A 26135-nucleotide genomic window follows, 5' to 3' on the forward strand; every position below is an offset into this window, starting at 1 on the left:
TAAGTCGCAAAAGCTGCATCAAAAACTGGCCTTAATTTTGTGTTAGGAACATTTCAAATCATTTTTAATGATGACAGAATGACAACCTCTTACAGTGGAGTTCAACCCAAGTGCAAATCAAGTTAGATCCAAAAGGGTTGATGGATTCATTTTTAATGTTATTGATACAAACTTCCACTCCAACATCTAAATATTACAGTAGTAAATAAAATGATAAGTAAACATTCTTTCATATCTTATGTTCTCCCTATTTTTAGCAAAACAACTGCCAAGTTTAACTTAATTGTTTTTTCTTTTTTAAAAAAAAAGGGACTCCTATTTCTTATTTCTTTCTCCATTTAAGCCCTGAAAATCTCTGAGGTTTTTCTGAGGTCATCTGCAATGACCTCCAGGTACAACAGGGAAAAAAAATTAAACAAAGATTAAGACAACTCCTAACGCTAGGACAGAATAAACAATCCTCCACAGAGCAGGTCCATACTGTGAGGTGGTTGGAGGACATTGTTAAAATGTCCCAGAGTAATGAGAGTGTCAGTCACAAGTATGTTTTAAAGATGATTCCATGTGGATGATGTACCAAAACCTCAAGTAGAGTTTCTTAGGCTACAATAAACCTGTGGGAGACTTGAAGTGTAAAATGAGCAGGTTTGGCAAGTTCCTGTGGTCCAGTCCAGCATGGTATTAATGATATATGTGGTAGTAAAAGTCTCTGTGCAACAGAAGTCCAACGATCAATATTTTAAGGATCTCCAGTAATGAACGTAGCAGATGGATAAAATGAGTCAAAGGGTTCTGGGATGGAAGCAGCAGCATGCCTATGAATTATGTCACCATAATCAAGGATTGATAAATCGTCTCGGCTGTACTTTTACTATAGTCCAAGGAGGAAGTGGACCCGTTTCTCTATAAATATCCATGTGTTTTTGGGGATAATGTTTTCAATTTATGAATAAATTACTACATATTTGCTGTGAGGGTTGATGTGCTTTTCTGTAACTACTCAGGCAAGTCATTAGGTGACTTTTGTTGCATACTTTTATATTGTTCAAATCATGGTCTAAACCCAGTGGAGTTTCTTTCAGTCCCGCTGGAGTGACGCCTCAGATTGATGAGTTTCTCACAGGAGCTGGGAACAGTTTCACCAGTGTCCAGTCAAAGATATACTGTATTGGCGGGGGCATAATGGCCAGTGATGGGTCAGACTAAGGATGGTTCACCATGGAAAACAAGGCAAGGATGTTTCTTTTGGCTGGATTGGCTTTACCAAGGTGCCTGGTGGATGACTCTTTGTCCAAAAGGCCCAGCCAGGGTCAGCTCGGAAGGACAAATTGGGTCCATCTTCCAGTCCGCTCACTTTCTGCAGGAAGGTCCATGAGGTGCTGGTGCAATGCGGTTTGGGCTGTAGTCATGGTCGTGTGCCTCCACGACCCAAAATGAACCAAAACCTTGTAGGACATGTCATCTCACTGGGGGAAGGAGCCTGATCTTGTGTGGAAGCTTGGCAGGAGATATTTGGGCTCACCTCCACGCATGGCGTGGACCCTCCATGACTCGGTTGGACACTGGTCTCTTGCTGTCTTTGGTATCTACAGGTGAAGCGTTGAGTAGAGAGTTCTAGCTTCGGGGAATTTAAGATAGTTTGAGCACTAACAAAGGTAATATCAGTCTTTAATGCAGGCAGGACAGTTAAGTAAAGCACATTTCTAACCCTTGAATAACTTGCTTGAGGCTGAGTACAACAGAGTTCATGGTCCTACTGTATTTTCCTTGATTTCCCATCATAAGTGAAATGATTGAGTGCTCAACTAGCCTTGAGAATGACAGTAATTGTATAGATGGTACAGCATCCTTATGTCAAACCGATTCTTGAAACACATAATAGCATCAACACAGAATAGTCTTGGCGATTCACTTATTGTGAAGATGGACAGTAGATTAGCTAACAAATTAGGAACATATTTAAGTAATTTTCTCACAAAAATGCTTTGGTATAATCCAAAAATAGAGTTCCTTGGAATGCTAGAGCAGCATCTCAAAAGAGCTTGGTTATCAACTTGATTGGAAAATCATTTTTATATTGAAGAAATCAGAGTGGGCTTATTTTATAACTGCTTAAATAATAACTAATAAATTATAAAACTGGACATCAATGTTCTTAAAAAAGCTACAACATTTTTCCAAATACATTGAATTAAAGCCACTGACAAAACCTGGAAATCTTTAAACAAAATTCACTATTACCATTTCCTCACATAAAACAGAAGTGTGTGTTTTTTTCCTTCAGGAGAATCAGGCTTCCAATTGAGATACACATCATTTATAATCCCCATATCTGTTATAGCTTTGTTGTTACAATTCCCAACAGTTCTCTTGGTGGGGACCTGCACCACTTCCCAAAGACCATCCCTGTAGTCCGTCATAAATAATGCATTCGCATCACAAACTTTTCTCAATATGAGAAAGAAATGACAAACTCCCTGGAAAAAAGATGCCAGAATGTATTATTTTAAAGCTTTTTACAACCAAATGAGCTGCATGTGTGTCCTGCTACACTTCATAAACATCTTACAAGGAGCCCAAAAATGTCCTAAAGACCAATTATAGAGCTGACGATGGTCTGGATGCGTCTCCCAAACTGGAACTGCTGTGGCTGGAGTGGTGAAGTAAGTGCAGTAGAACCAAGGCACTGGATCAATGCAGAGGGAACTGTTGCTACTTTTCTTCATCATTGTATTCATCATCTGCGGAGTCCTCTGTCTCGCTATTGCTCTTCCCCAATAAGGGAAGCTCAAGTTCCTGGCTCTTGGTGTTGATCTTCCTTAAAGTTGGGCCTCTATCTAATGGGAAATGTCACAAAACAGATACAGTCAGCATTCAAACCAGTTCTGGCCTTTTGGTTACTTAATGTATACAACAATGATCTTCTAAACAACCACTCATGTTGTTTCCCACATCAATCGTCTGTTCATCATGCACCAGTTCATTCAAAAAGTCTATCTTTAGTGTATTTCTGACATCAGGAGATACTTTTTTACATAAATCAAGTTTTCCTGAATATAAGATTGTTGTTAAAAACCCTAAAAAATAAGATCAATCCGATTCTACAGTTCAGACACCAAAAAAAAAAAAAAAAGAAACTGCACTACCTAAAATATTTACAATTCTTGGCCTATAAAATTCATCTGAACTTCCTTTACACTGGTCCACCCTAAAGACAAACCAGCCGGACAAACTAAGTAATAGGCTGCCGTTAATGTTGTCTAGTGCAGTGCAGATTATATAGATCTGTATATTGGTGAAAATAAACTGCCAATGCACAGACGCACAGCCCAACACAGGAGGGCCAACTTCCCAGGACAGGATTCAGCTGTCCCTCTACACCTAAAAGATAAGGGACACTCATTTAAAAGGGAAATGTTCATGTTTTGGCCATAGAAGAAAGATGGGTAGGTGGTTCTCGCCACCCATCTGTTGACTGAACAGTTTGTTACTGGTCTTTACAGTAGTTATTAGACTTTAAATACACCTTTACCTTTTTTACTGTGATGACAACACTGTGAGATAAATTAATGTGATATATTTGTCTTGGGTGTATGAAATTCTATTGATCTGGTATTTAAAAGTGCAATCACCCTCCGATATCTGACTGAGTCAAATATTTCTCTGCCATCATGGGGGGTGCTATTCCCATGACCAGGGAATACACCATTTGTGGAGCAAACAGACAAGCAGATTGTCCACATCATGTCCTGAAGCGACTCAGCTAATCCCAATTTTTTTTTAAAAAGGCTATGTTAGCCGGTGGTTCTGGTCATGTTCTGGTCGCATCAAGTTTTACAGTCATGTGGGAGGTGTTGGAGTGGTGGACAGAGACACCCCCCACCGTGAAGATGTGTGTGGGTGTCATTTCTTCTATACAAATAGAGTTAAATATAGGACCATTTTTGAATATGATTAGGTTGAAGAAATATAAAATAAAATTTAAAAAAAAACCTCAGAAATGGTTAAAAAAAAAAACATAGTGTGGGTTATTAGACTTAAATGCAGATTATTTGATTTTGGTGTTTAGAAAGACCCTCATTCCAAACAATACCGGAGGCTTTATAACAATGTTATGAACAACATAATCACTATTACTAGTAGTAGTCATCGTACTAGTGGGAGCAAAAATAGTAGCGTTGATTATGCAGGGCTGTGACCAGTCACACAGTGGTCCTGACCAGCTTCTCAGTGGTCATGAGCAGTTGCCCTGTGGCACGCACCAGCGATGATGACCACTAACGGCGCTGAAGACACAGCAGTTCCTGCAGACGTGTTCATCCAGGCTTATTTAGGCTATTTATCCATTAGAACATGCCAGCAAACAGAAGGAAAGATTTGTTTCCTTACTGAGAGTCTCTATCAGGTGAGATATCAAGAACGTTCAGTAACATAAGCGAGCAAGGCTGTAAATTTTCTCTGAGTCTTATTAAGAAAAAAAAATCCCCAGTTTTACATACGTCCCAATGACTCACAAAAAGATTTTAAGGTTACCTTAAGAAAGCCAATCAGGGTTTCTGGAAAGAGACATTTCTGTTATTTTTTTCTCTTTTGATCTTGGTGATTCACATTAATCAGATACTTCAAAGACAACTTTTCCCAAAGAGTAACAATCCAAAACATTACAGATAGATGAATTGTACTACAGGTATGGCAATATATTTTTGTAATTACATCCATACAATCTTGTAACCACTGTTAAAGGTTGTATCAGATAATTGCTCAATTACAGGAGATCAGTCCTCACACAGTACAAGGAATTCATTCCTTGTCCCAGTTTAAATGCAAAGGATAAAGTCAAGTAACTGACAGGAACATGTCCTCTTTAACACTAGGTGGCGATATGCATCTTTTGGCATCTTAATACGTCCCATTTTTGTTTGACACGTTACAACGCATGATAAATAACTGGAGTCAGGCAGCATGATGGCATTTCTGCCAACAGAAAGATGGCTTTGTTCATCTCATATTTGATGCACTATTTACTTATTGTGCAAACAAGGTGCACACTGTCCCCCGGAGTCATGTGTATTTCCAGAGATAGACCAGAACGTATGCTAACTTTCTTCTGGGATCACGGGCTATGCAAAGGTAGCGGAGCACAGGTACATGCATTGTCTAGTTTAACTCTTATTGACACATGCCAGAGCATATTGATTTCCAGTGTGTGCCAAATATCAGTTGGAATACCACATTTACATGCATTTTAGGTACCTAGAGATGGTTGGATTGGGGTAGTAATTCATTTTTGGGAGTGTCATATAAACGTTCTGACTGTTAAAAGCTTTGCTACTGAGAGGGAGAGGCCAGAATGCTCCGTTTTAAATTGAGAACATGATATTTTTTCTCAGAATTCCTGATACACCCTTTAAGGTGCAGACATTTCGGTACTGTGGATTTGTTTTACTTCACAGACTGTTCTGAAGTCTGCATGGAGATCAAACTGGATACGTTACTGTAGATGACTTGTGTCCTGCAGGCAAACTTACAACAGTAGAAATTGACGATTCATAACTTTCAATTTTCTGAATAGTTATGAGCAAAGAACAAATCACAAATACTTTTCATTGAGCTGACTGCACGTTTAATATTTAAAAGTACCAAGTTACACTTACTTTTTGATTTACATGCCTTGAGTCCCACATGTAATGAAATTCCACATAGACACACAGCAAATCCGAGCCAGTTGAGGGGAGACACTTTGTCTCCCATTAGAAATGCTGCTAAAAGTAGAGTAGACACTTCCTGTAGAAAAATACAAATAATAAATATGATTATGTCCTTAAACCTATATAACCGCTTTTTCAAGGACACCCTGCAATTGAAGACAATTCAAAATTCAGATCACAAAACATTAGTGAACTATAAAGTGCAAAATATGAGAGAGAACCTGATTAAGAATAGCAGGAACAAGGCTAAATGCTCATCACTGTGACATTGAATGCCTCTATTGAATTGAATTTGTTGAGTTCCAGTGAGTCCTGAGTTGTTTATTCCAGCCGTATGGAGCATGGAAGGTGAAGATGGTCATTCCTAATTTGGTCTCCACATGAGGGATAATCTGATTGGCCTGAGACTGTGAATGTGTTTGGAATTCAGTGAAGCAGCATTAATAAGTGAGGTTAAATATGATGGAAGCTTCTCAAGTTGGGCCCGGAGATCAATAAAAACAGGGCTGTCCCCTATGGGTGCAAAGACTGGGCCAGCCAACTTTACTAGATCAGATGCAGTGGTAAATAGTCTGTGGAAAATGAGTCTCCTATGATAAGATGTCGGTTTCAGCATTGAGGATGTGATATTCATTACCAAAACTGTGGTCAGACATACAATAATTTTACAATTTTAAGAGCTAGATTTGCCAAAGGCAGATTTTAGGTTCTCAAAAGCTCAATTAAGAGCGGACGTAATCCTGCCCAAGGTTGTGTCATCTGCACAGTAATAGCCGTCAAAACCTGAAGCAAGATATTATAAATTTATAAGTAGGATAAAAGAGGGCTGTGTATGGATCCTTGTGGAGACTCTGAGAGATAAACCAACTAGAATATTATGGTCTCGAGCGTTTAAAGCTTTTGATAGGTCAGCGAAGAGAACTGCGCAGTGCCGAGGCCAACATTATAATGCTGTTAATAACAAGCGTTGTGGCTGATGTTGGTCAACCAAATCTTGTTTAAATGTCTAAACAAGATCAGAACATGGCTGCTGGCAACATGATGATATTAAAACAGCTTGTCTGATTTACAGAGGACTTTGTAGGAGTAGCAACAACAATCTAATCAATTTTAATGTTACATAACAAAGTTTGACAAATTGACTTTAAAACAAAGATGCAGTACAAGTTGGAGCATTGACTAAATGTAAATAAAATCAGAACAAAATGATTTGCAAATCCTTTTAAACCTGAATTCACCCCAAAGTCAAGCTGTGTATTTAACAGTATGTATAGTTTTGTGCTTGTATTCTTGTAAGTTGCCTTTACTACTTTATATGATGGTCTAAATTATTACTCTATTTTACTTTATATTACTATATTTTACTTCCCATTGCTCTATTTTACTTTTTGTACAAATGTTTTTCTTGTATGTTTTATGCACCAATATCACCAGATGTAATTCCTTATATGTGTGAACCTACTTGGCTCTTAACATGAGTATGACTTTATTTAATATTCAATATTAATATTCATTACCTTTATTTTTTATCTGATACCTGCAACACATTCACCCTAAAAGGCTCCTTTGACAGGGCAAATTTCACCACTTTGTCAACAACTGCACGAGCAACAAGGCCAACAGTTTGAGAACAGGTACAAATGCAACAATTTTATCATATAGAGCCCATGACGTCATCAAAAGATTCAGAGAAACGAGAAATGTCTTTATGGAAGCAGCACAACTGAAAACTAACACTGAATACCAGTGACATCTGATCACTTAGGCAGGACTGCACAAAAAACCCAACAACCTTCTGAGAAGAAAACCAGGACCTTGATGTCATACATCAAGCAAGAATGGCAAAGGAGTCCACTTAGCTTTAACAGTTCACGTCCTCAGTTTATTGGGTAGAAAGGTGAAGTAAGATAGAAGAAAAAAATGCTTTTTTTTTTTTTTGGAACATACTGCATCCCATTCAAAATGAGTGAATGGAAAAAAAGGAAAATGATTACCATTCTGAACACACGAGTCTTGTCTTTGTAGCATATTCAATGGAATCCAGAATGAAAAGGATTTGCAAATCAGTGTATTCAGTCTATTAAATCAATTGTATATGTTTTTATTTATGTGTCACAAAAAATCATATTAATAGAGGTTTGAACAATACAAGTATATTTTAAAAAGTTACCTTAAAAATCCCTGCGATGGATAACGTAAGGCTGGACGTATAAGAGACAAGCAGGAACTCGGAAAAGCTCAAACCAAATGCTAGCAGGCCTCCACTAAACAGGGCGAGGACCGAATGTAGGAATGGTGAGAGCTCCGTCACCCGGAATAACTTATCTGATGTGCTGAGGCGCAGCCCTGGAAAACATGTCAAGCTATTTAGAACTAAATCAACCAAATATAACTTCTTCAAGAATGTCATACTTGGATGTTACTACTCCATCAATGTATTTGCAACTAAGGTATGGGATGGAATACATGGAATAGTAGACCACCAAGGGATAAAAACCATTACACGGATCAGAGTTTGTGAAGTTATACTTATAATTACAACATTATTACGTCTCTTTAATGGACCAAATACTCAATGAAGATAATTTTGGTTGATTAATAGTTCTCTTTCCCTGCATTATGCATTGTCTTGCTAGATATTTCCTTCAAGGAAGAAAGCCCTGCATATGCATGAGGGATATTTGGTTTGGAACCAGTTCTGGAACAAACTTCCCCTCAATATTTAAGCAGCTTTTACATCAATTTGACTTCCAAGGGAAGTCTGCCTTCCACCTATTACTGGTATATTTGCACTGAGAGTTGTTAAAGGGTGTGCCCCTTGATACAGAAAGTGTTTAAAATTAGGTCTGGACAGTATGGAAATATAATTCAGCAGTACAAACGTGCACAGCTCAGTTACGGGCTGTCTCGCCCCAGTCGATGAGTTTTCATACGAACTGGGGTCAGTTTACAGAACATTTAGGCCTCAGATACCATTTAAAACTTTTGCTTTGGTATTTGATTCAATAATAATTCAGCATTTAATTAAATAATATTACTTATGACTTAACTCTTTAGCTTTGGTGTAAAATTGGAAAACATCATTCACATTTTTATGCATTTTACAAATATGTCAATTAAATGTTATCTAGCAACACATGTGGCAAAGTTTTACTGAAGAAATACATAGAATATATCATTTAAAAATATATTCCTGATGCAAATTAGTAAAAAAAGAGAGAAACCATAACTGTTTTACATCATTTCAATATCAATTTTGACAAAGTGACCCCTAAATTCTTTATCAAACAGGCCTTTGCAATGAACAATAAAAAATATATAAATATATTTTACAATTTCCAGAATAAAGATTAAATAAAAGAATAAATAAGCTCATATACATGATAATGATCCCTATATAGCACCTTAAAAGGTGCATTTCACTCCCACTCTGAATATATTTTTCACAAAATTAAAATATGAAATATGAATTAATGGTGATAGAAATCTTGAATACATGAAGAGATGAGGAAGTATAACAAACCCTAATACGGACCTTCATTATACTGGAAAAGGGGGAAGAGACCAATGAACATGAGTGGCTGAATGTGATACAAGGCATCTACCGGGTTTTGAAGACCTGAATGATGAGACAACAAAAATAAAGTTAGAAATAATGTGAATTCTCTGTACTGACACTAATATTTATCATCTTTGCACTGACCAAGTTCTGCTTTCTGCATGAGGACCTGTGTGAGGGTCCAGCGGATGCCCCCTAGAAAGGATGCCAACAGCACCATGACAAAGCCCTCCAGATTGAACTGGGTTGACTCAAATGTAAACATGAAAAGACCACCAGAGATCAGCAGGACCACAATGATGAGAAGGGGATTCTGGTCAAAAGGCAGAGCAATGATAGAGTAAAAGCATTCCAAAGAAATCAATCTGCGGTCAGAACACTGCAAATAAAAACAAGATGCAAAGTACATCCACCAACCGAGATGCGGTATATTGCAAAGATAAGTTCATTTTATAGGTATCTATAAAAAGTTTAAAAAAGTTTATAAGATACAAGAAGTGGTATGTTTGATTGGTACAAAACCCACATTTATATTGCCCAATCTCAACCTATCAGAAACTACTGTATAAGAACTGTAACTGGACTTTGTTCCAGCTGGAAGATAGTGAAGACTCGCTGTACAAATATATCAGTTTGACACCAAAACACATCATCAAAGTTCTTCTGAAAACAAACATTTTTTTCTGCCCCATTCACAGGATATCATGTGCACAATGCGAATGCTTAGGGGCAGAAACAATTATATTTTAGAAATGTTATCAATTGCCTGCCTGCTTTCATTCTGCAACTATGCCAAAACTATGCTAAATTGCTGTCTTTGGCATGCAGGCCTTGCTTAACATGGGTCACTGCAGATCAATTAAAGAAACATTTAACGATGCCTGTTGCTGCTCACGTAGAGACTGATGGAGCCTATCCCAGCTACAGCAGGGTCCACCCCTGGATGAATCGCCAGTTCATCGCAGGGCCCTATGTGAGCAATTATGGGTTCGGTACCTTGCTCAAGGGTACCTCGGCAGTGCTCTGAAGGTGTTCTGGCACCTTCCTCTACTACCAGAACACCTTCCAAGGTTTGTCTGCGCTGTCTTGAACCAGGGACCCCTCCACTTCTGAGCCAAGCCCCCAACAAGCTGAGTTACCACATATGACAGAATCACTTCAGATTCATTTTTTCCATCAATTTTGCCTCAATAACTAGTTTGAAAGTGTTTTTTTAATCATTAATTAACAAGCAATAGTAGTTTAATAATGTAAGTGTTTGCAAACTGTAACTGTTATTCACAGAAATCTATGAATAGTTTTTAAAAGGTTTGCAGAGTTATCACAGCCACATGTGCATGTGATGTGGTGATTGTCAAAAACTGGTTTACATTAACAATACCTAACCATTTACAAAAAGAGATTTCACAATCTTTTGACAATTGGAAACAAAAATGTTACTCACGGGCTCTTCAAGTTTAAAAGCTAGGGAGAAAAAAAGGATAAAGAGCACCGCCGACGTCTTGGTCATGGTGTACCTTAAAAGACAAAACAGGTTTAGTGCAAACATTTCATTACAAAATGTTTCAACCACAAACTTACAAACTGATAGTGATGAAGAGCAAACTCCAGTTCGAAAGCCCAATATCCAGTGCTGTGGCCAAAGCTGGGTAACAGACAGAGAAACAGTGATGTTGAGGAGACAACGGCTTTGCATTGATGTGACATCTTCTCCCATCTTAATGAACTTCTCTAATCTTGACCAACAGGATACATCTGGGTGCTGAGCTTGGTTGTCAGCAGCGTCAGCACTTTTACAAAACATTCTCATGTTCTTCTTTTCCTGTCAACATTCCTCAAACAAAATCTACATATCAGAGCATTTAAAGATAATAATAATGACAATAATTCTTCTCACAACACTACTTAACATTACATAGTCAAGAATGATTAAATACCTATTTGATTACAATATGACAGTAAGGACTTGAAGGAGCATGTACATTTCTTTTCACATATAAATAAAATAGTCCAATAGTCAGCATTTGTTAAATCAAGTATGTCCAGTGAACATGACCTATGTGATTCTATACTATCCAGTGACGTGCATTATTACCATAGTAATACCATGACAATAGACCTTCTGCCACTATCTTATAACAAATAATTGCCACATTTTGATATAGGAACAGAAGGACTTGCTGACTTTGGTTTAAGGCTTAATGCGTGTATTTCTTTACATATTGTTCATTACTGTCATGGTGGCCTTGAGTACTCAGAAAGATACCTATAAATAAAATGGATTATTTTATTACTCTGTATATCTTGTGCAACCTCTAAGACACTGATGTCACCATGCCAACTTCCACACGACACTCATCTGCCTGAGTGTCAGCATGACAGTCTCTCTGGCTGAATGATAGTTTTCATGCATCTCTCAAATCACTATGGAGTTAGTCGCTTTTCTCTTCCATTAAGTATAATTTGGCTTGTTTCTTCTACCCTCATCTCTGTCAGAACCCCCCTTGACGAGTGTGGGATTGTAACGTGACATGGCAGGTATCGACCTCTAGTGTTGGAGCCTGGGCCTACAGGTAAACTATGGTGACGTACCTGTTGGAGCAACTCTCTGGAGGTAGTCTGCCCAGTTCAAAATTATACGAGGCTTCCCTGTCCAGCTATGCAGAATCCTTCGAGTGGCAGCCGAAAGTGAGAAGATTATAGTGATGTGTACTAAAGTCATGAAGAGGGGATAGCGGAAGTCCTGAGAGAAATAGTAGGCTAATTTAAGGCTCAGAAGAAAAACAGAACAAAGTCACATGATAACACAACTGTAGTCTATGCGTTATTGATGATGACATAAAAGGCTTATACTTACTGTCATCAGCCATTTGTTATAAAATGTTATTCCAATGGAGAATATATAGTAAAAGAGGACTAATCCAATGAGGCGAAGGCCCCGGTAAATGGACTGCAGGTGTGCCATATGGGGCTGCCAGAGTGCGCTGGATCCAGGATGCCTATAGAAAGGTCACCTGCAAATTAAGACTGATGCACCTCCTGGGAAGTTGGAGAGGGAGGGGGAAAACTGAGATCTGCAAATTACAATTCTCTATCCTATTAATTTAGATGAGTACTGACAAACAGACAGACAGACACAACAAGCTGTTGAACTACGTCAGCTAATAGGAGCCAAATGCCTTAAAGCTAACGTTATCTATCGTATCGTAATAACGTATTCTACGTGTACCATATGTGCACAAGTGTATAACTAAGTAGTTAGCCGTCTACCTTGTGTAATGGACAAATATGTTCTCAGTGCAGCTGCGCTAACCTCGAAACTTACCCGTTGTTATAAATTTGTTGGTATAAAGATAGACATGTTCTGTAGCTTTTCAGTTCCCGTTAGATTCAGAACAAATACAATAAAGACGTATTTAAAGGATCGTTGTTCTACCCGTCGGTCAGCTAGTGCACAGGAGAGCAGAGTACACTTTCCCAGGGCAGCGCTGCCTGCACTGAACTCCGGTTTTTAACTTAATTATGTTAAACTTTGTTTATTTATCATATCCTGTACTTTGAAATTCCAAAGTCTGCTTAAAGAGACATGGACGACTTTTTAGGAATATTTATTTATATATACTGTAGATGTTTAATCAAATATGTTAAATTTGATGTGGAATTGTTAAATTTGATGGAACAAGTAGGTTATATTACGCGGTTAGCTTAATTGGAGAAATGCAACGTTAGCAGACAGTCAACTCTTCAGACAATTGTAACCTAAATTGATGACTTTAAATGTTAGGTCTAAACAAACATCTAAGAAAACGAGTAACAAAGAAGCTTACCGTCAGTCATATTGACTCTAAATGAAAAGGTGGGCAAACTTTGAGAAACATGTTGTAGGCGTTTACTAGTAGTTCACGATAATAACCGCAAGGGGCAGTAACACAAGAACGCGCTCCTTGTCAGAGCCATGGATGATACACGCGTAGAAGAACTAGACAAATTAGCGCATTGTCAGTCGCTCACTGCGAACGAAACTACCCCAATACCCTATGTAGTGCACTCACTAGTAGGGTCGCCATTTTGTAGGGGTGTCCGATTTAGAGAGGATCCATACAGTAGTGTCATTGCAGGATCCGTTACAGAAAGCCGATTTGTACTGCGCATGTGCAAAAAGGCGTCTCCATCCGCTTCGGAAACACGATTCGTTCTGCGCGTGTGCGAGATTGGCGGCTGCTCCCTCTCGTAAAAATTTGCGATATGATTTGAAAGATTTAAAGATTTTTTAAAAGGCCTTTAAATCATACCGTATCGTAGCAGTCTTGACGGTTTTTGGGCTTTTATGCAACGTTATGACGTACAAGGATATAGTTCACTCTCTCTTGGTTTAGTTCGCTTGTTCTCCGTTATTTTTTATTTTAGTTGCAGAGCTACAATTTTTCTCAAAAATTGCCTGAGACATTGCCCTTAATTAGGTAATGAACTAATTAACTAGCTGATTATACGACAACCTTCCTCAAGATGGCAGTCGAGAAGTCTTTGATAATAAAATAAATTATTTTTCTAAAGAAGTGGTTCCTAGCCTGGGTTCAATCGAACCCCAGGGGTTTGGTGAGTCAGGTCAAGACACACACCCAACTCATGATTTTTGATAACACTCCCCGCTTGGCCATCATTGGCTGTACGTGATCATGCTACATTGCTTGGCCTATCTGTGCTGCAGGGAATTTAGTGCGCTCAGTAGTCGATTTGTGACTGTTCTGATGGTACATCGTGTGATTTCGTCCTTAATATTTTAATCCCTTCATACTAACTATGTTGAGCAAAAAAGAAAGCAGTCAGACTAATATGTACAATGTGGATTCACATGTATAATGGATGGCAGTCTTCATCCTAACTGAATGATTTGCCATACCAAGTTCAGCAATTCTAGTCCTGCACCGACAAAACTAAAAGAATACTTCCTTAAACTGCATGGAGCTGGGGAATACACGAACACAACACTTGCTGAATTCAAGGTGAAACGAGCCAGATTTGATGAAAAGGCTACACTGCCTGTTCTTGGCTTTGTACCCATCAACAAACTGATCCTTACAGCATCGTATGAAGTTGCTTACCTGATTGCATGTTTTTGTTTGAAAATCATGTTTTGCTAGTTTTGTTGTTAATGCACGGTTCATTTTGTGCAAGAGTAATACATACACCGAAATTGAAAAGCTTTCATATATGCCTGTACCATTAAAAAGGAAAAATCCATTTATGGGTTATATTAATGGACTAGAAAAATATCTTCAATCCCATCATCACACCTTCCATGATGGGGATGGGTCTCTGTACCACTGGAGTAGGAGCAGGGTGACCGAGGGAGGCCCTTGAGAAAAAGACAAGGCATAGATTTGGTGATGCCATAATTTGTCATATTGCCAACCGGACCCCAATCTGTGCCATATCTTATGCTCTGATCTAGCACAAACCTGTACGCAAGTGGAAATATTTTTTACATGATTTTTTACCTGACAGTCTTATGTGAGAAAGACAAAAGACAGTATAAATGTGAGACATTATTGAAAAAGATATTTATGGTCTTTCAAAACCACCTTATTTGTGTAAAAATTCAAAAGACCAAAATAAATGTTAGATAAATACAGGGTTAATATCACAAAAACACTTTACATTAATGCCAGTAATTGTTTTTATTCACTATTTGTCCAATTATTTTTTGTATCCTTTTGAACCTTTCAGTGTTGTATTAATGAAAGGATTCCAAATAAACTGGCTTCTTACTTTTTCTGCTCAGCTATTCTGTCTTTATATAATCTGTGCAAATAATACCAACTGTTTACTGGAACATGAAATAAAATATTTGGATGCAGGATGATTAAATTATGCAACGTGTAGAAAAACTATGGGTATAATGTGGAATGTACTCATTTTTTAGGCTTTACTTTGAGATTGGATCAGAATGATTTTCTTATCAAAGCAATCCTTCATTTTAGCATGGTTAATGTCTTATTTGCACATCTTATTTGCACCTTAATTTTTCTTCACACTGTCTGACACTCCTGTATATAATTTTAATTTCTGTATATACTGTGCAATGTACATAATAGAAGAGTCTTTTAATTTTTTTTTCTTTTAGTACTTTTCTGTATTGTACACCACGGGCTACCGCTGTAGCGTGCAATTTCCCCGATGTGAGATCAATAAAGTATTTTATCCTTATCCTTAAACATAAAACACCGCAAAGTGAGACAGACAGGCAGACAGACAGACAGGCCGGCAGGCAGGCAGACAGACAGACAGCCAGACAGACAGATAGAGGGCGCGCGCTTCCTCTTCTGTCGTAAAGCAGAAAAATGACGTAAACTGGTGAATGCGCAGAAACGACGTGGTGCTGATCCGGAAGGCTTACAAGCGTTTTGATTGTTGATTTGCAAGGTAAGTTCTGTTGGAATTACTTAAAACTAAAACTCAGGCTGACTTTATTTGGCACGTATTTATCGTGAATGTTGACCATAAACCAATAAACGTGTTTTCCTTGCAGAATGGCGGATGAGGAGGACGAAACTGGTTTTGACGAGGAAGGGGAAGATGGCTTCGGCGTTGTTGATGTTGGCCACGGGCGGAGAAAGAGGCTCTTTTCCAAGGAGCTTCGTTGTATGATGTACGGATTTGGAGACGACCAGAACCCATACACAGAGTCTGTGGACATACTTGAGGACCTAGTAATCGAATTCATCACAGAAATGACTCATAAAGCCATGTCCATTGGACGCCAGGGTCGTGTCCAGGTGGAGGATATAGTTTTCCTAATTCGAAAGGACCCTCGCAAATTCGCCAGAGTCAAAGACCTGCTGACAATGAATGAGGAGCTCAAAAGAGCACGAAAAGCTTTTGACGAAGCAAATTATGGCTCATAAAGTCAACATTGCGCAAGTTTTAAACAATCCAGTACCTTTCCTTTGTAGGCTATGGCGTCATTTGTATGTTTCTGCGGTATGGGCGACGTATAAATTATTGATGTCGCGCTTTTCAAGACAGCTCAATAAACGTTTAGGTAAAAGGTTTGTGATTATTATTATTTTGCTGTAATAGGTCTTAAATCTGACATTAAATTTACATTCAGCACAATTTTGCTTATGGAATGTTGTTCACAGTTTGAATGTCTAAAATGTATTTACAATAGAACTTTTGGATGAGAGGTGAAAGTCCTCCAATAAACTCAAACATTCCAGTTGCTAAGATTCAACTGCCAGAATAATTTTCAAATAGTTTCTCTATACAACTACAAAATGTAAACACCATGTCATCCTTTTTGTCCCAGATGTGTAAGGCTTTTTTGGATCACAGTCCAGTTAGATGTTCTACAGACATCTTTAATCCTTTCTATCTTCTGAAATAGTTCACTCAAGTATGCATGAATATATAAATATATAACTATGTTATATAAATTATTATTAATTTATCTAACATGTTAGATCATACTTAAAATGAGCTAACATAGCTATGAATAAATGTCATTGCTAGACACACTTGGACTAAATTAACAGTGCAGTCATCATTTACTTGATTCCTAATTTTGACTTCCAGATGAGTAGTAGCTTTTGAAATATTTTTACATGTTTATAAAAAAAAGTACTGTTCTCAGGCTGAAACACTGGATGAATATTAACAGATCCAGCATTAACGGCTCAATAACTGAACACAGGGATCTTTATTGTACAGTATGCAAATATAAAGGCTGCCTCCTCTTTAGAGTCACTGCCACAATCATCCCGTTAACAGGCTCATTATCGCGCAACTACAACCATGAAGGTAGTTTGGCGGGCTTTTCAGAGCGCACTCTTGTTTGAGGGACCTATGATTTCGTAGTTTATTGAAAAACAGATTCAAGAGGTTCCATAAAAATGCTGGATGACAAAATCTGGATGGTATACATACATTTATATTGAAAACATACAATTTACAATAAGGTGTTTTTTTAAAAAAAATTAAATAATTTTCTGTTTTTTAAAATAATTTGGCACAATATTGCGACTCATCCATATTTTACATCACTCTTGCATGGTTCCAGTATGGAGCTATATATGTCACCATCTTTTCATGATGACATTCCTAAAAATCCAAACAATATCCAGCATAAACATAATTAGAAAACTGGATGTAGTTCAAACAAAGCAGAAAAAGAAAACAGTACAACTTTATTTATATTCCTCAAAAACAAGACGTTTACACAGACCATAAATATGACAACTGAGTACAAGTAGCATGTGTTAATTCATTTATTCCATTCAAGCCAATTACACATGGAAGTGGCTGAATTAAATTGGTCTAAAACAGGCTGCTGTTCTATCTTGATTTGAGGAGGCGGGTCACTGGTAATTTTGCCTTTTATCATATGCATATGTCAAGGCTGAGTGTACTTTATTTGATGTTATTTCTTTATTTATAATAAAGCTGGGGGAAAGTATAGCCCAGCCAGAGACCCTCCACTGGTTACCCTAGCTGTTGACGTCTATAAGGATAGAAAAGGACCAGGTGGACAATAGGAAAGGAATGTCCGAGTCGTGGGTTTACTGCACATTCTCCATCATCTTGAGAAACTCTATAAAAGAAAGATAGTTGGGGTATTATTCTTGAGATTAAAAAGTAACTATATTACCAACTGAATATTTCACTGGCAGCTCATATTGTGATGCTAGAGCTCACGCATAGCTTTGTGTGGTCGCTATCTGCTGTCTGGGATAACTGGAAATGATAATTTTACATTTTATCATCTTCAAAGGTCAACATACCATCAAAATCCAGCATGCCATCAGCGTTTTTGTCTCCATCTTTCATTAGTTCGTCAACCTCGTCCTCTGAGATGGGCTCCCCAGTGCTGCGGATGATGAGGGCAAACTCCTCTCTATCAATATAGCCATCACCATTCCTGTAGAAAAAAAAACACAAAAGAGAGTGTCAATTCAAAGAGAAAACACACACTCGAGATAAATTCTCGTATCTAAAATAAGGCGGACATACTTGTCAAACACACGGAAGCACTCTGCTAGCTCTTCCTCGCTCTTGCCAGCCTGGTCCTCCTTTAGCAGCCTCACCATCATGACCAAGAACTCCTCAAAGTCAATAGTGCCACTGCCTGGAGGCAATAAGGTAAAGCCACAAACACAATCACAATGGACAAACTGCCCAAATGCATGTCCTGCAGTACATGGCCTCCTTCCTATGAATGCTCTTCGCCAACAAGAAGAAACAATGTAATGAATAACATTTTTTTTCTTCATATTGTCTGACATTCCTTCTGTATATAATTTTTAATTTCTGTATATAGTGTATAATGTACATAGTAATGTACATAACATAAGAGTTTTTTTTATTTTTTTATTTTTGTACTATACTGTACTGTACACCACGGGCTACTGCTGTAACACTTGAATTTCCCCGATGTGGGATCAATAAAGTTTATCCATATCCTTATCCTTAATCAATAATAATAATGTATAGAGTTAGAAATAATGAAGATGAAATCTCTCACCATCCTCATCGACTTCCTCAATGATCTCATCCAACTCCTCTCTTGTGGGGTTCTGGCCAAGCATCCTCATGACTGTACCTAACTCCTTGGTGCTGATATCACCACCACCATCGGTGTCAAACATGTCGAATGCAGCCTTGAATTCTAAAGGTGTCAAAACATCTCTTTAATTTGTTTTGCCAGAACAACATGGTAAAGTTACTTTAGTTTAACCTGCTCACCAGCCAGCATTTCCTCGCTCAGATATGAGCGGGCCTCTTGCTGAGCATCTGTCTGCAAGATGATAGGTTAAATAGATAGCCAGTTGAACAGACAGACAGACAGACAGACAGACAGACAGACAGACAGACAGACAGACAGACAGACAGACAGACAGACAGACAGACAGACAGAGGGCTTCTCGCTGAGCCTCTGTCTGCAAGATGATAGATAGATAGATAGATAGATAGATAGATAGATAGATAGATAGATAGATAGATAGATAGATAGATAGATAGATAGATAGATAGATAGATAGATATAGATAGATAGATAGATAGATAGATAGATAGATAGATAGATAGATAGACTTCCTACACTTATGCGACTAACTGTTTCCTACCAGGAATTTAAACAATGCAGTTAATGAGTGTAGCTATTTTAGGCTCAACACATTTGGTCATCTCAGGAATGTGTCACATAAGCAGAATTTGTTGCTCACTGCAGAATCACTGACTCTCAAATTTACTCTTCACACAACCATGATTTATTCACATTTACAGGAGGTAGCTGGATAATATCCAGATCTAAAAACACTATATAACCCCCATTATGTTCAGCAAACTGCATACTATTCACATTTCTTTAGAAGGATATTTTTTTCTTTTAGAAAATCTGATTTTATCAAATGGAAAAATTATGATTGTCTGTTGATTTCCAGTCTTTCAAATACTATTATATTATTTTGTGTGAATTTAATTTACACTCAAGAGAAAAAGCAACAATTTTAAAGACTAGTTTTAACAACTTGGAGTAGCTCAATGGGTCACTAGTAAAATAAGATGTCTTACCATTTTTGAGGATTAGCCTTTTGCCCCAAACAACAAAAATATGTAAAGCAGAGGTCAATCCTTGTGGACCCCAACGGAGAGACGAGACATCCAGTGAAGGCTCACTCACAATTTAAATGGAATGGACAGATCCCACCCCTTGCCTCCCACAGGCCTCCAGATTTAGCACTCTGAACTTTTAGGGTTCTGGGGCCACTGTGAACCAATCACTTAGAAGAGGTATAAAGTTATCTTTTCTGAAGGTTGAAGAAATGTAAAATCAACAGACAAAAGTTGGTTGTCCGTTATGATAAGTCTGAATGTGTGAAGTGAAAATGTATACAAGTCAGAGCATTTTGTTGGTTTTCCCAAACCTGAATTGTCAGAGCGATCTCATAATCACTGTTCCCCATGAAGGCTTTAATCAGATAAATGAACATTTTGGAACTAGTGGAGTCACAAATTTGAGCTTTTGTGTGCATTCAAGCTGAGTGAGAAAATCAAAACAAGCAGAAAAGTGTTGTGCATTTGGACTCCCACCCCCCACCCCTACTCTACCCCGAATACTGAGCCTCCTCAACAGTGTCCCTAAATAGCAGGGAAATTTTAGGTCAAGATGGGTATAGGAATGTAAGATGAGTTCCTGCACATCCTGGGACCACGCTAACCAATGAAAAACCTGATGCTCCTTATTTGGTGGGTACTTCTGAAGCCAAAGACCAATGTAAAAGACTGAATAGGTGGGTAGGAAGTTGAGGAAGGGAGTACATATAGAGAAAAAGGGGGGAAGACTTTTTGTGAAGAAGTCTTAGTGGGTGGGTGTTTACAGTTTATATACTGTACTTCCAGTCAAATGGAAGGATTAACATGCTTTGGGGCTGCCTTGAGCTTTTTGGACATGGTAAATGCTTAGTGGCCTACTGGAGAAAACCATTTTGGGAATTCGGTAAGGTTCGGGTTATTAAGGTAGATAATTTAATAGCATCTGATAAATAGTGTAGATGTTACTATAGGCACATAATAGTATGAAAACAGGACTTCCTTGTTCAAACATAGCTATTTCAAAATCAGTGAAGGCAACAGTTGGGAACGGGTAATGGAAAAGGAGTATACGGTAAGACCAACGTGTGGATAAATGGAGACGGTGGCAGCATATGTTCCAAAAGGCTCCTAAATGATCAATAAAATACAACAATCAGACAGAATTCACAGACACACACATAGTAATAACTACAAAGATGAACAGGAAGTGAAACAAATTTATTTGGAAAGCAGAGAACAAGGTAAGAATTTCATTTTGACAGGGAGGAACATGACTTGAAATCAAGTGGTGTAGCATTTCCAAATAATCAGCTGCCAAGATGGGACAGCTGGATGGCTGGTTACAGGAGGTAGCCAGGGGAAAGTGCCTTCGTCTTAAAAGGTTGAAACAGCTATTTATAGACTTTCTCACCAAGCCACGGGGTTTCATGGGAGTACTGGCAGGGTTAGTAGTCCAGTGAAGTTGAAATAGATGTTTTTCGCTCCTCACCATTTTGTTGACTTACATTATATCCATAATTGTTTTGGCTGGTAAGAGTTTTATGAGTTTCCTTTCAACTGTTGATCAGGAGAAGGCATGTGTAGCGGAATGTAGAATCTCATCACTGGACATTTTCCATCATTTTCAAAAACTCTGGAGATTGAAAAACAGTAAAAAACAGTTGATCAAGCCACCATTCTGTCATGAAAAAAACAACTAAATGTATATCCACCTTAAAAAACTGTAGTTGTTGTGAAGCATATCATATCATATCAGTCACTGCTAAAGTGGACGTGTGTGTGGACACATCTGAGGTTGGAACTACAACTGTTGTTAAAACTTGGATGTCATGAAGAAATAGAAATGTGGCAAAAGCTACAGTCATGTTTGCTTTGCTAATTCTAATGCCAGTAATACTGGTATAAACTATATCAAGGATAAGGTTTCTACTTATCTTTCCAAAATTATTTAAAAAAGAAGGATCCACATGGTTAAAAATAATTTCTGCCATAATACAGCCAATCAGAGGACAGTAAGTACTAGAAAAAGAATAAGTTGCATTTGCAACTATCTGGCTCTATTCTTTAAACAAGATCAAATGTTGACAGGTGAACTGAAATTCCTGTATGTATTCCTTCAAATAAAAGACAACATAATATAATATAACACTAAGGAATGCTCGCCCGTCACCCTCCTAATTCACTCTTACCATCAAAATCAATCTTTCCATCTTTGTTTGTGTCTGATTCCCCAAACATTTCATCGATATCTTCTTCAGTGACTTGCTCTCCTGTCAGATGGAGGATTGCACCAAACTCCTCCCTGTCAACGAAACCATCTCCATTCCTGTGCATATGGATATATAGTATGTATCATTTACACTGTGAAAGATATCAATCTTGAGGAACAGCAACAACAACAACGACAGCAAGAAAAAGAATTATAGTAAAAATATAAAGAGAGCACCAATAAATCCCTCAAAAATGTTTTTGTGTGAAATGTAGTTAATTAAATGTGAGAAATTACTCTCAGCAATATGCATTAAAAGAACAGTTCTCATTTATTGGTTTGTTTTACTGTGACCAAACAACACAGTCAGTTTGTTGTAACATGACTCCTGTGTAAAAAACAGATTCGTGCAAAGTGTGAGATTTGGTTTCGTACTTGTCAAAAATTCGGAAGCACTCAGAAAGTTCGTCTTCACTCTTTCCAGCCTGATCTTCCTTTAACTGTTGCACCATCATGACCAAGAACTCCTCAAAGTCAATGGTACCGCTGCCTGAGGAGAGGGGATATGTGTTATTGGAAATAAATGTCCCATTTCCAGTTTTGGAGGTACATTTGTAGATTTGTTTTTTATTGTGTGCATTAATATGTATTACCATCCTCATCGACTTCTTCAATGATGGCGTCCAGCTCCTCCCTTGACGGGTTCTGGCCGAGCATTCGCATCACAGTTCCCAACTCCTTGGTGCTGATATCACCACCACCGTCAGTGTCAAACATGTCGAAGGCAGCTTTAAATTCTGTATGGCATAAGTGAAAATGCAGTCTTTATTGTAGATATCTACTAAAGACTTCAAGACTATGAAGCAAGATATATGAAATTGTGTATTAAACCCCAAAAATGTGAAATAACTTAAAGTGGTCACCCTTTTGCTTTGATCAGGGCCTTGCAAACCCTTCTCTCAATGAGCTTCCTGAGGTGCAATTTAAGGGCTTTCTGCATTCATTTATGTTTTATGATAGAAAATACTAGCGTGTTTTACTGTTTATAGCAGTGGGATTTAAGATGTGGTGGCCAGACAAACCTGCGATCATCTCCTCCGTCAGGAAGGAGCGAGCGTCACTTTGGGCATCAGTCGGCTTTAAACAGATGACAAAAAGGTGGTGGCAGGGTTAGAAATGGTCAAAATTTGGCAAGCAAGGCCTACCAACCTAAGAGAGTTGGTTTACCGCTCTATAATCAAGGCAGCAATTCTCGTGATTGAATCGAAAAGACATTTAATTCAAAACACTAACTTTCTATGCTAAATATTTCATGCTGTATCAGCCAATTCAAGAGGGTCTAAAGACTATTTTCTAGTATTAAAGTCAGGCACCCTAAAGTTTGATGCAAAAGTCTTAGTTTATGCAGATATTAAGCAGTTTAAAATAAAAAAACAAAACAATTCATGACATGTTCCACTGCAATCGTTCTGCAATAATGCTTTCAAGTAACTATATATGTTTTGTGGTCCCTTTTTAATGATTGTGACATGTTATGTGTTCTCTAATCTGAAGCATTTGTTATTAACTGGTAATATCACTTTAAACTGCCTGATACGCCCACTATGTGTGTCTTTAATCCTGCTCTGCCGTGTTACTGCAAGACGCTTTCCCACTCAATAGGTAATTTGGGGTTATTTGCTACTGAAAGATTCAAGAAGACGTACAATAAAATTAATGTTTGACAAGATTTTTGCTTTTTTGTTTTGTTGCATGCTGAATCTTCATTTTGGATCCTGCATGCTTCAAAATGTCCTCTTGTATTAAAGTTAACAGGGTATCCTTTTTGTCTCTGTTGTTTTATACCAAGATGCAGTTTTTCTGCAAATGTTCATGCTAGTAATATTGAAACAACATACATTTTGGATTTTTAATCATAAACTATGTATCCAGTTAATGCTATAAGAAAAAACTGAAATAGAAGCTATAAAAAACTGTCAGACTTCATAAAATACAAGCTGTCTACAATTGCCAAAAGTTGATTGCCCAAGCCGATAGTCGCTCGTTAAGTTATTCCATCTCTTGTTAGCTTGACACAACCTTGCAATACTTAGAAGGTCATACATTATTCACATTCAAGCTATATTAAGATGGGATTTAGGGGAGGACGAGAGAAGGATTCTTTCAACTGAGCTTTCCAGTTGAGGTGAAGAAAAAGCCGCCTGGCTTCTCACTTTACTCAGCTGTGTCCTTTCTATCTTTATCTCTGCCCCTAATCCCTCAATATCAATCATTTGGACTTTAGTTACACGGTGGAGTATCAAAGGGAGATTGAAAAATCCTACATTTAAAACGTATTAATTGAAAATATTCTGCATTGAAGGATTTTCTTTCTCTACCTACACGAAGCAACATAAAATCAGAAGTATTTTACAACCTTCTCAAAAGTAAGAACACCAGTAACAGCAGCAAAAGTCCATCAGTGCCACTAATGTAGACCTGCAAGACATCGCTGAGAGGTGAACTTTGTGGTTTGTGTATATGGTCCACCTTTAGCCACTGGATACATGGGGCATCTATCCCCATCAAACCAAGCAAAAACAAACCAACAACAAATTTCTCAAAGAGAAAATATCCTTGCCGTCATTTTCCTTTTATCTTTAATTCAGATTGCGGTTTCTTACCATGATGGCTGTTCTTGTTCAGCAACAGACACCAGTAAAAGAACAACAAGAAGCGTTCCTGCTACACAGCTCTCAACGGTGCTTTGCTTCCCTCCATTTGTACTGTCCCATTTGATCACACTTTTAATGAAAATGAACAGGATTGGGCAACAGGTCCTTCCTCAGATAACAGAGAGCCAATCAAATTCTCCTTTAGTTGTGTCCTCTCACAGCCTACAGATGGACATCCCCTTGTGTGACATACACTTCAATAGCCCATATTTAGATAGCACACAAGTGGTGTGGCATTTATCTAAAAAAAAGAAAAGAAAGCCCATGAGGCAGCTGGAGGGTTTTTTTTATGACAGAGGATCAACAGAGCATCTCAGTATGGATGGACCCTTGATTACACACACACACACACACACACACACACACACACACACACACGCACACGCACACACACACACATGCACACACACACACACACACACACACACAGAGGCTTCAATAGGCCTCACTTCTAAGTATTTAAATTCCACTGATTAGACAGTATGATGAATCTATGACAATATGACAAAAAGAATGATTTCAATATACGCTAAAATATTAGGTTTTGTTAATAAGAAATAATAACTCTTTGGTTCTGAGGTACTGAGAGCATTTTTCTTGTAAAAAGGGCAGGAAAGATGGAGCCTGATAAGATGCAGAAGAGGATGGAAAGATGAAGCTGTACATAAAGGAGCAATGGCATAGTGCCAACTTTATATAGGATGTGTTTGTCAAGGATGTTCAGCTGCTCAACCTAGAGAACATCCACAAATAGAATCAGTTAGAGAACAGAATGATGGAAAGAGGCACAGAATAAGAAAGGAATGATTGGTAATAAAGAGGACCAGCAGTTTCTCCTAGAAGCAAAATACATTTTTAAAGTAGAACACTAGTGTGCAACCCTCTTCAAAAGCTCATCTGCCCCAACACTTACCCCGCCAAAAACCCAAACCAGATACTACCTCACCTGTCAACACAACAAACTTAAAAAGAGTATCTGGCAAATCTTGACCTGTCAAATCTTGAGCTGTTAGAGGAGCAGCTGGTGATGTCAGTCAGGGAGAGAGAGAGTTTGTGTGTGTGTGTGTGTTTGTGGGGGGGCTTCAGATGCATGCCAGGAAGGCTGAACTTGTCCTGTTGCCCACATAGATGATGATAGAGGGCAAAAGGAAGCTAAAAGCGAAAGAAGAGATGTGTGGTTTAAAATGCAAAGAATATAGCACAAATGATGAAAGGAAAACATGCTAAATCCCAGACATGAAAAAGAAAAGGAGTTTACCAGCCGGTTTATTCAACAACGGGCCCAAACTTAGCTTATGCATCAATAATTTGGTTTTTATGATGAATGGTAATGATAATTTAACACTTTTATTTAA

The 26135-nt window shown here is 38.0% G+C and overlaps 4 protein-coding genes across 8 annotated transcripts; 1 reads left to right on the forward strand and 3 right to left on the reverse strand.

Moving 5' to 3' along the window:
- Positions 1 to 1650: 1650 nt before the first annotated feature.
- slc35h1 (solute carrier family 35 member H1) lies at positions 1651 to 13443 on the reverse strand. 4 transcript variants are annotated; one of them, XM_011619475.2, is made up of 11 exons: positions 13095 to 13302; positions 12125 to 12306; positions 11860 to 12010; positions 10849 to 10912; positions 10712 to 10784; positions 9412 to 9580; positions 9244 to 9327; positions 7879 to 8054; positions 5655 to 5784; positions 4534 to 4556; positions 1651 to 2837 (listed from the first exon to the last, which is right to left on the reverse strand). In XM_011619475.2, the coding sequence occupies exons 2-11, from the start codon at positions 12230 to 12232 to the stop codon at positions 2820 to 2822; spliced, it is 996 nt and encodes a 331-aa protein (XP_011617777.1). In that variant the 5' UTR covers positions 12233 to 12306; positions 13095 to 13302; the 3' UTR covers positions 1651 to 2819. The 4 variants fall into 4 exon arrangements, with proteins under 4 accessions (XP_011617777.1, XP_011617776.1, XP_011617774.1 ...); XM_011619474.2 differs by lacking the exons at positions 4534 to 4556; positions 13095 to 13302 and adding an exon at positions 13320 to 13443; XM_011619472.2 differs by lacking the exon at positions 4534 to 4556 and having other exon boundaries at positions 13095 to 13300.
- Positions 13444 to 15541: 2098 nt separating this feature from the next.
- Positions 15542 to 16383, forward strand: taf13 (TATA-box binding protein associated factor 13). The gene is made up of 2 exons (XM_029833191.1): positions 15542 to 15690; positions 15797 to 16383. Exon 2 carries the CDS (start codon positions 15798 to 15800, stop codon positions 16170 to 16172), a length of 375 nt encoding a protein of 124 aa, XP_029689051.1. The 5' UTR covers positions 15542 to 15690; position 15797; the 3' UTR covers positions 16173 to 16383.
- A 1314-nt stretch (positions 16384 to 17697) lies between these two features.
- tnnc2.2 (troponin C2, fast skeletal type, tandem duplicate 2) lies at positions 17698 to 19987 on the reverse strand. The gene is made up of 6 exons (XM_003978167.3): positions 19837 to 19987; positions 19009 to 19060; positions 18788 to 18931; positions 18277 to 18391; positions 18048 to 18184; positions 17698 to 17857 (listed from the first exon to the last, which is right to left on the reverse strand). The coding sequence occupies exons 1-6, from the start codon at positions 19837 to 19839 to the stop codon at positions 17826 to 17828; spliced, it is 483 nt and encodes a 160-aa protein (XP_003978216.1). The 5' UTR covers positions 19840 to 19987; the 3' UTR covers positions 17698 to 17825.
- Positions 19988 to 21056: 1069 nt separating this feature from the next.
- On the reverse strand, positions 21057 to 24925 carry LOC101074227 (troponin C, skeletal muscle-like). 2 transcript variants are annotated; one of them, XM_029833190.1, is made up of 6 exons: positions 24687 to 24925; positions 23149 to 23203; positions 22720 to 22863; positions 22502 to 22616; positions 22047 to 22183; positions 21057 to 21490 (listed from the first exon to the last, which is right to left on the reverse strand). In XM_029833190.1, the coding sequence occupies exons 1-6, from the start codon at positions 24690 to 24692 to the stop codon at positions 21459 to 21461; spliced, it is 489 nt and encodes a 162-aa protein (XP_029689050.1). In that variant the 5' UTR covers positions 24693 to 24925; the 3' UTR covers positions 21057 to 21458. The 2 variants fall into 2 exon arrangements, with proteins under 2 accessions (XP_029689050.1, XP_003978215.1); XM_003978166.3 differs by having other exon boundaries at positions 24730 to 24917.
- Positions 24926 to 26135: the final 1210 nt, after the last annotated feature.

Source organism: Takifugu rubripes, chromosome 3, assembly GCF_901000725.2.
Source record: "Takifugu rubripes chromosome 3, fTakRub1.2, whole genome shotgun sequence".
In the NCBI taxonomy this organism is placed as follows: Eukaryota; Metazoa; Chordata; class Actinopteri; order Tetraodontiformes; family Tetraodontidae; genus Takifugu; species Takifugu rubripes.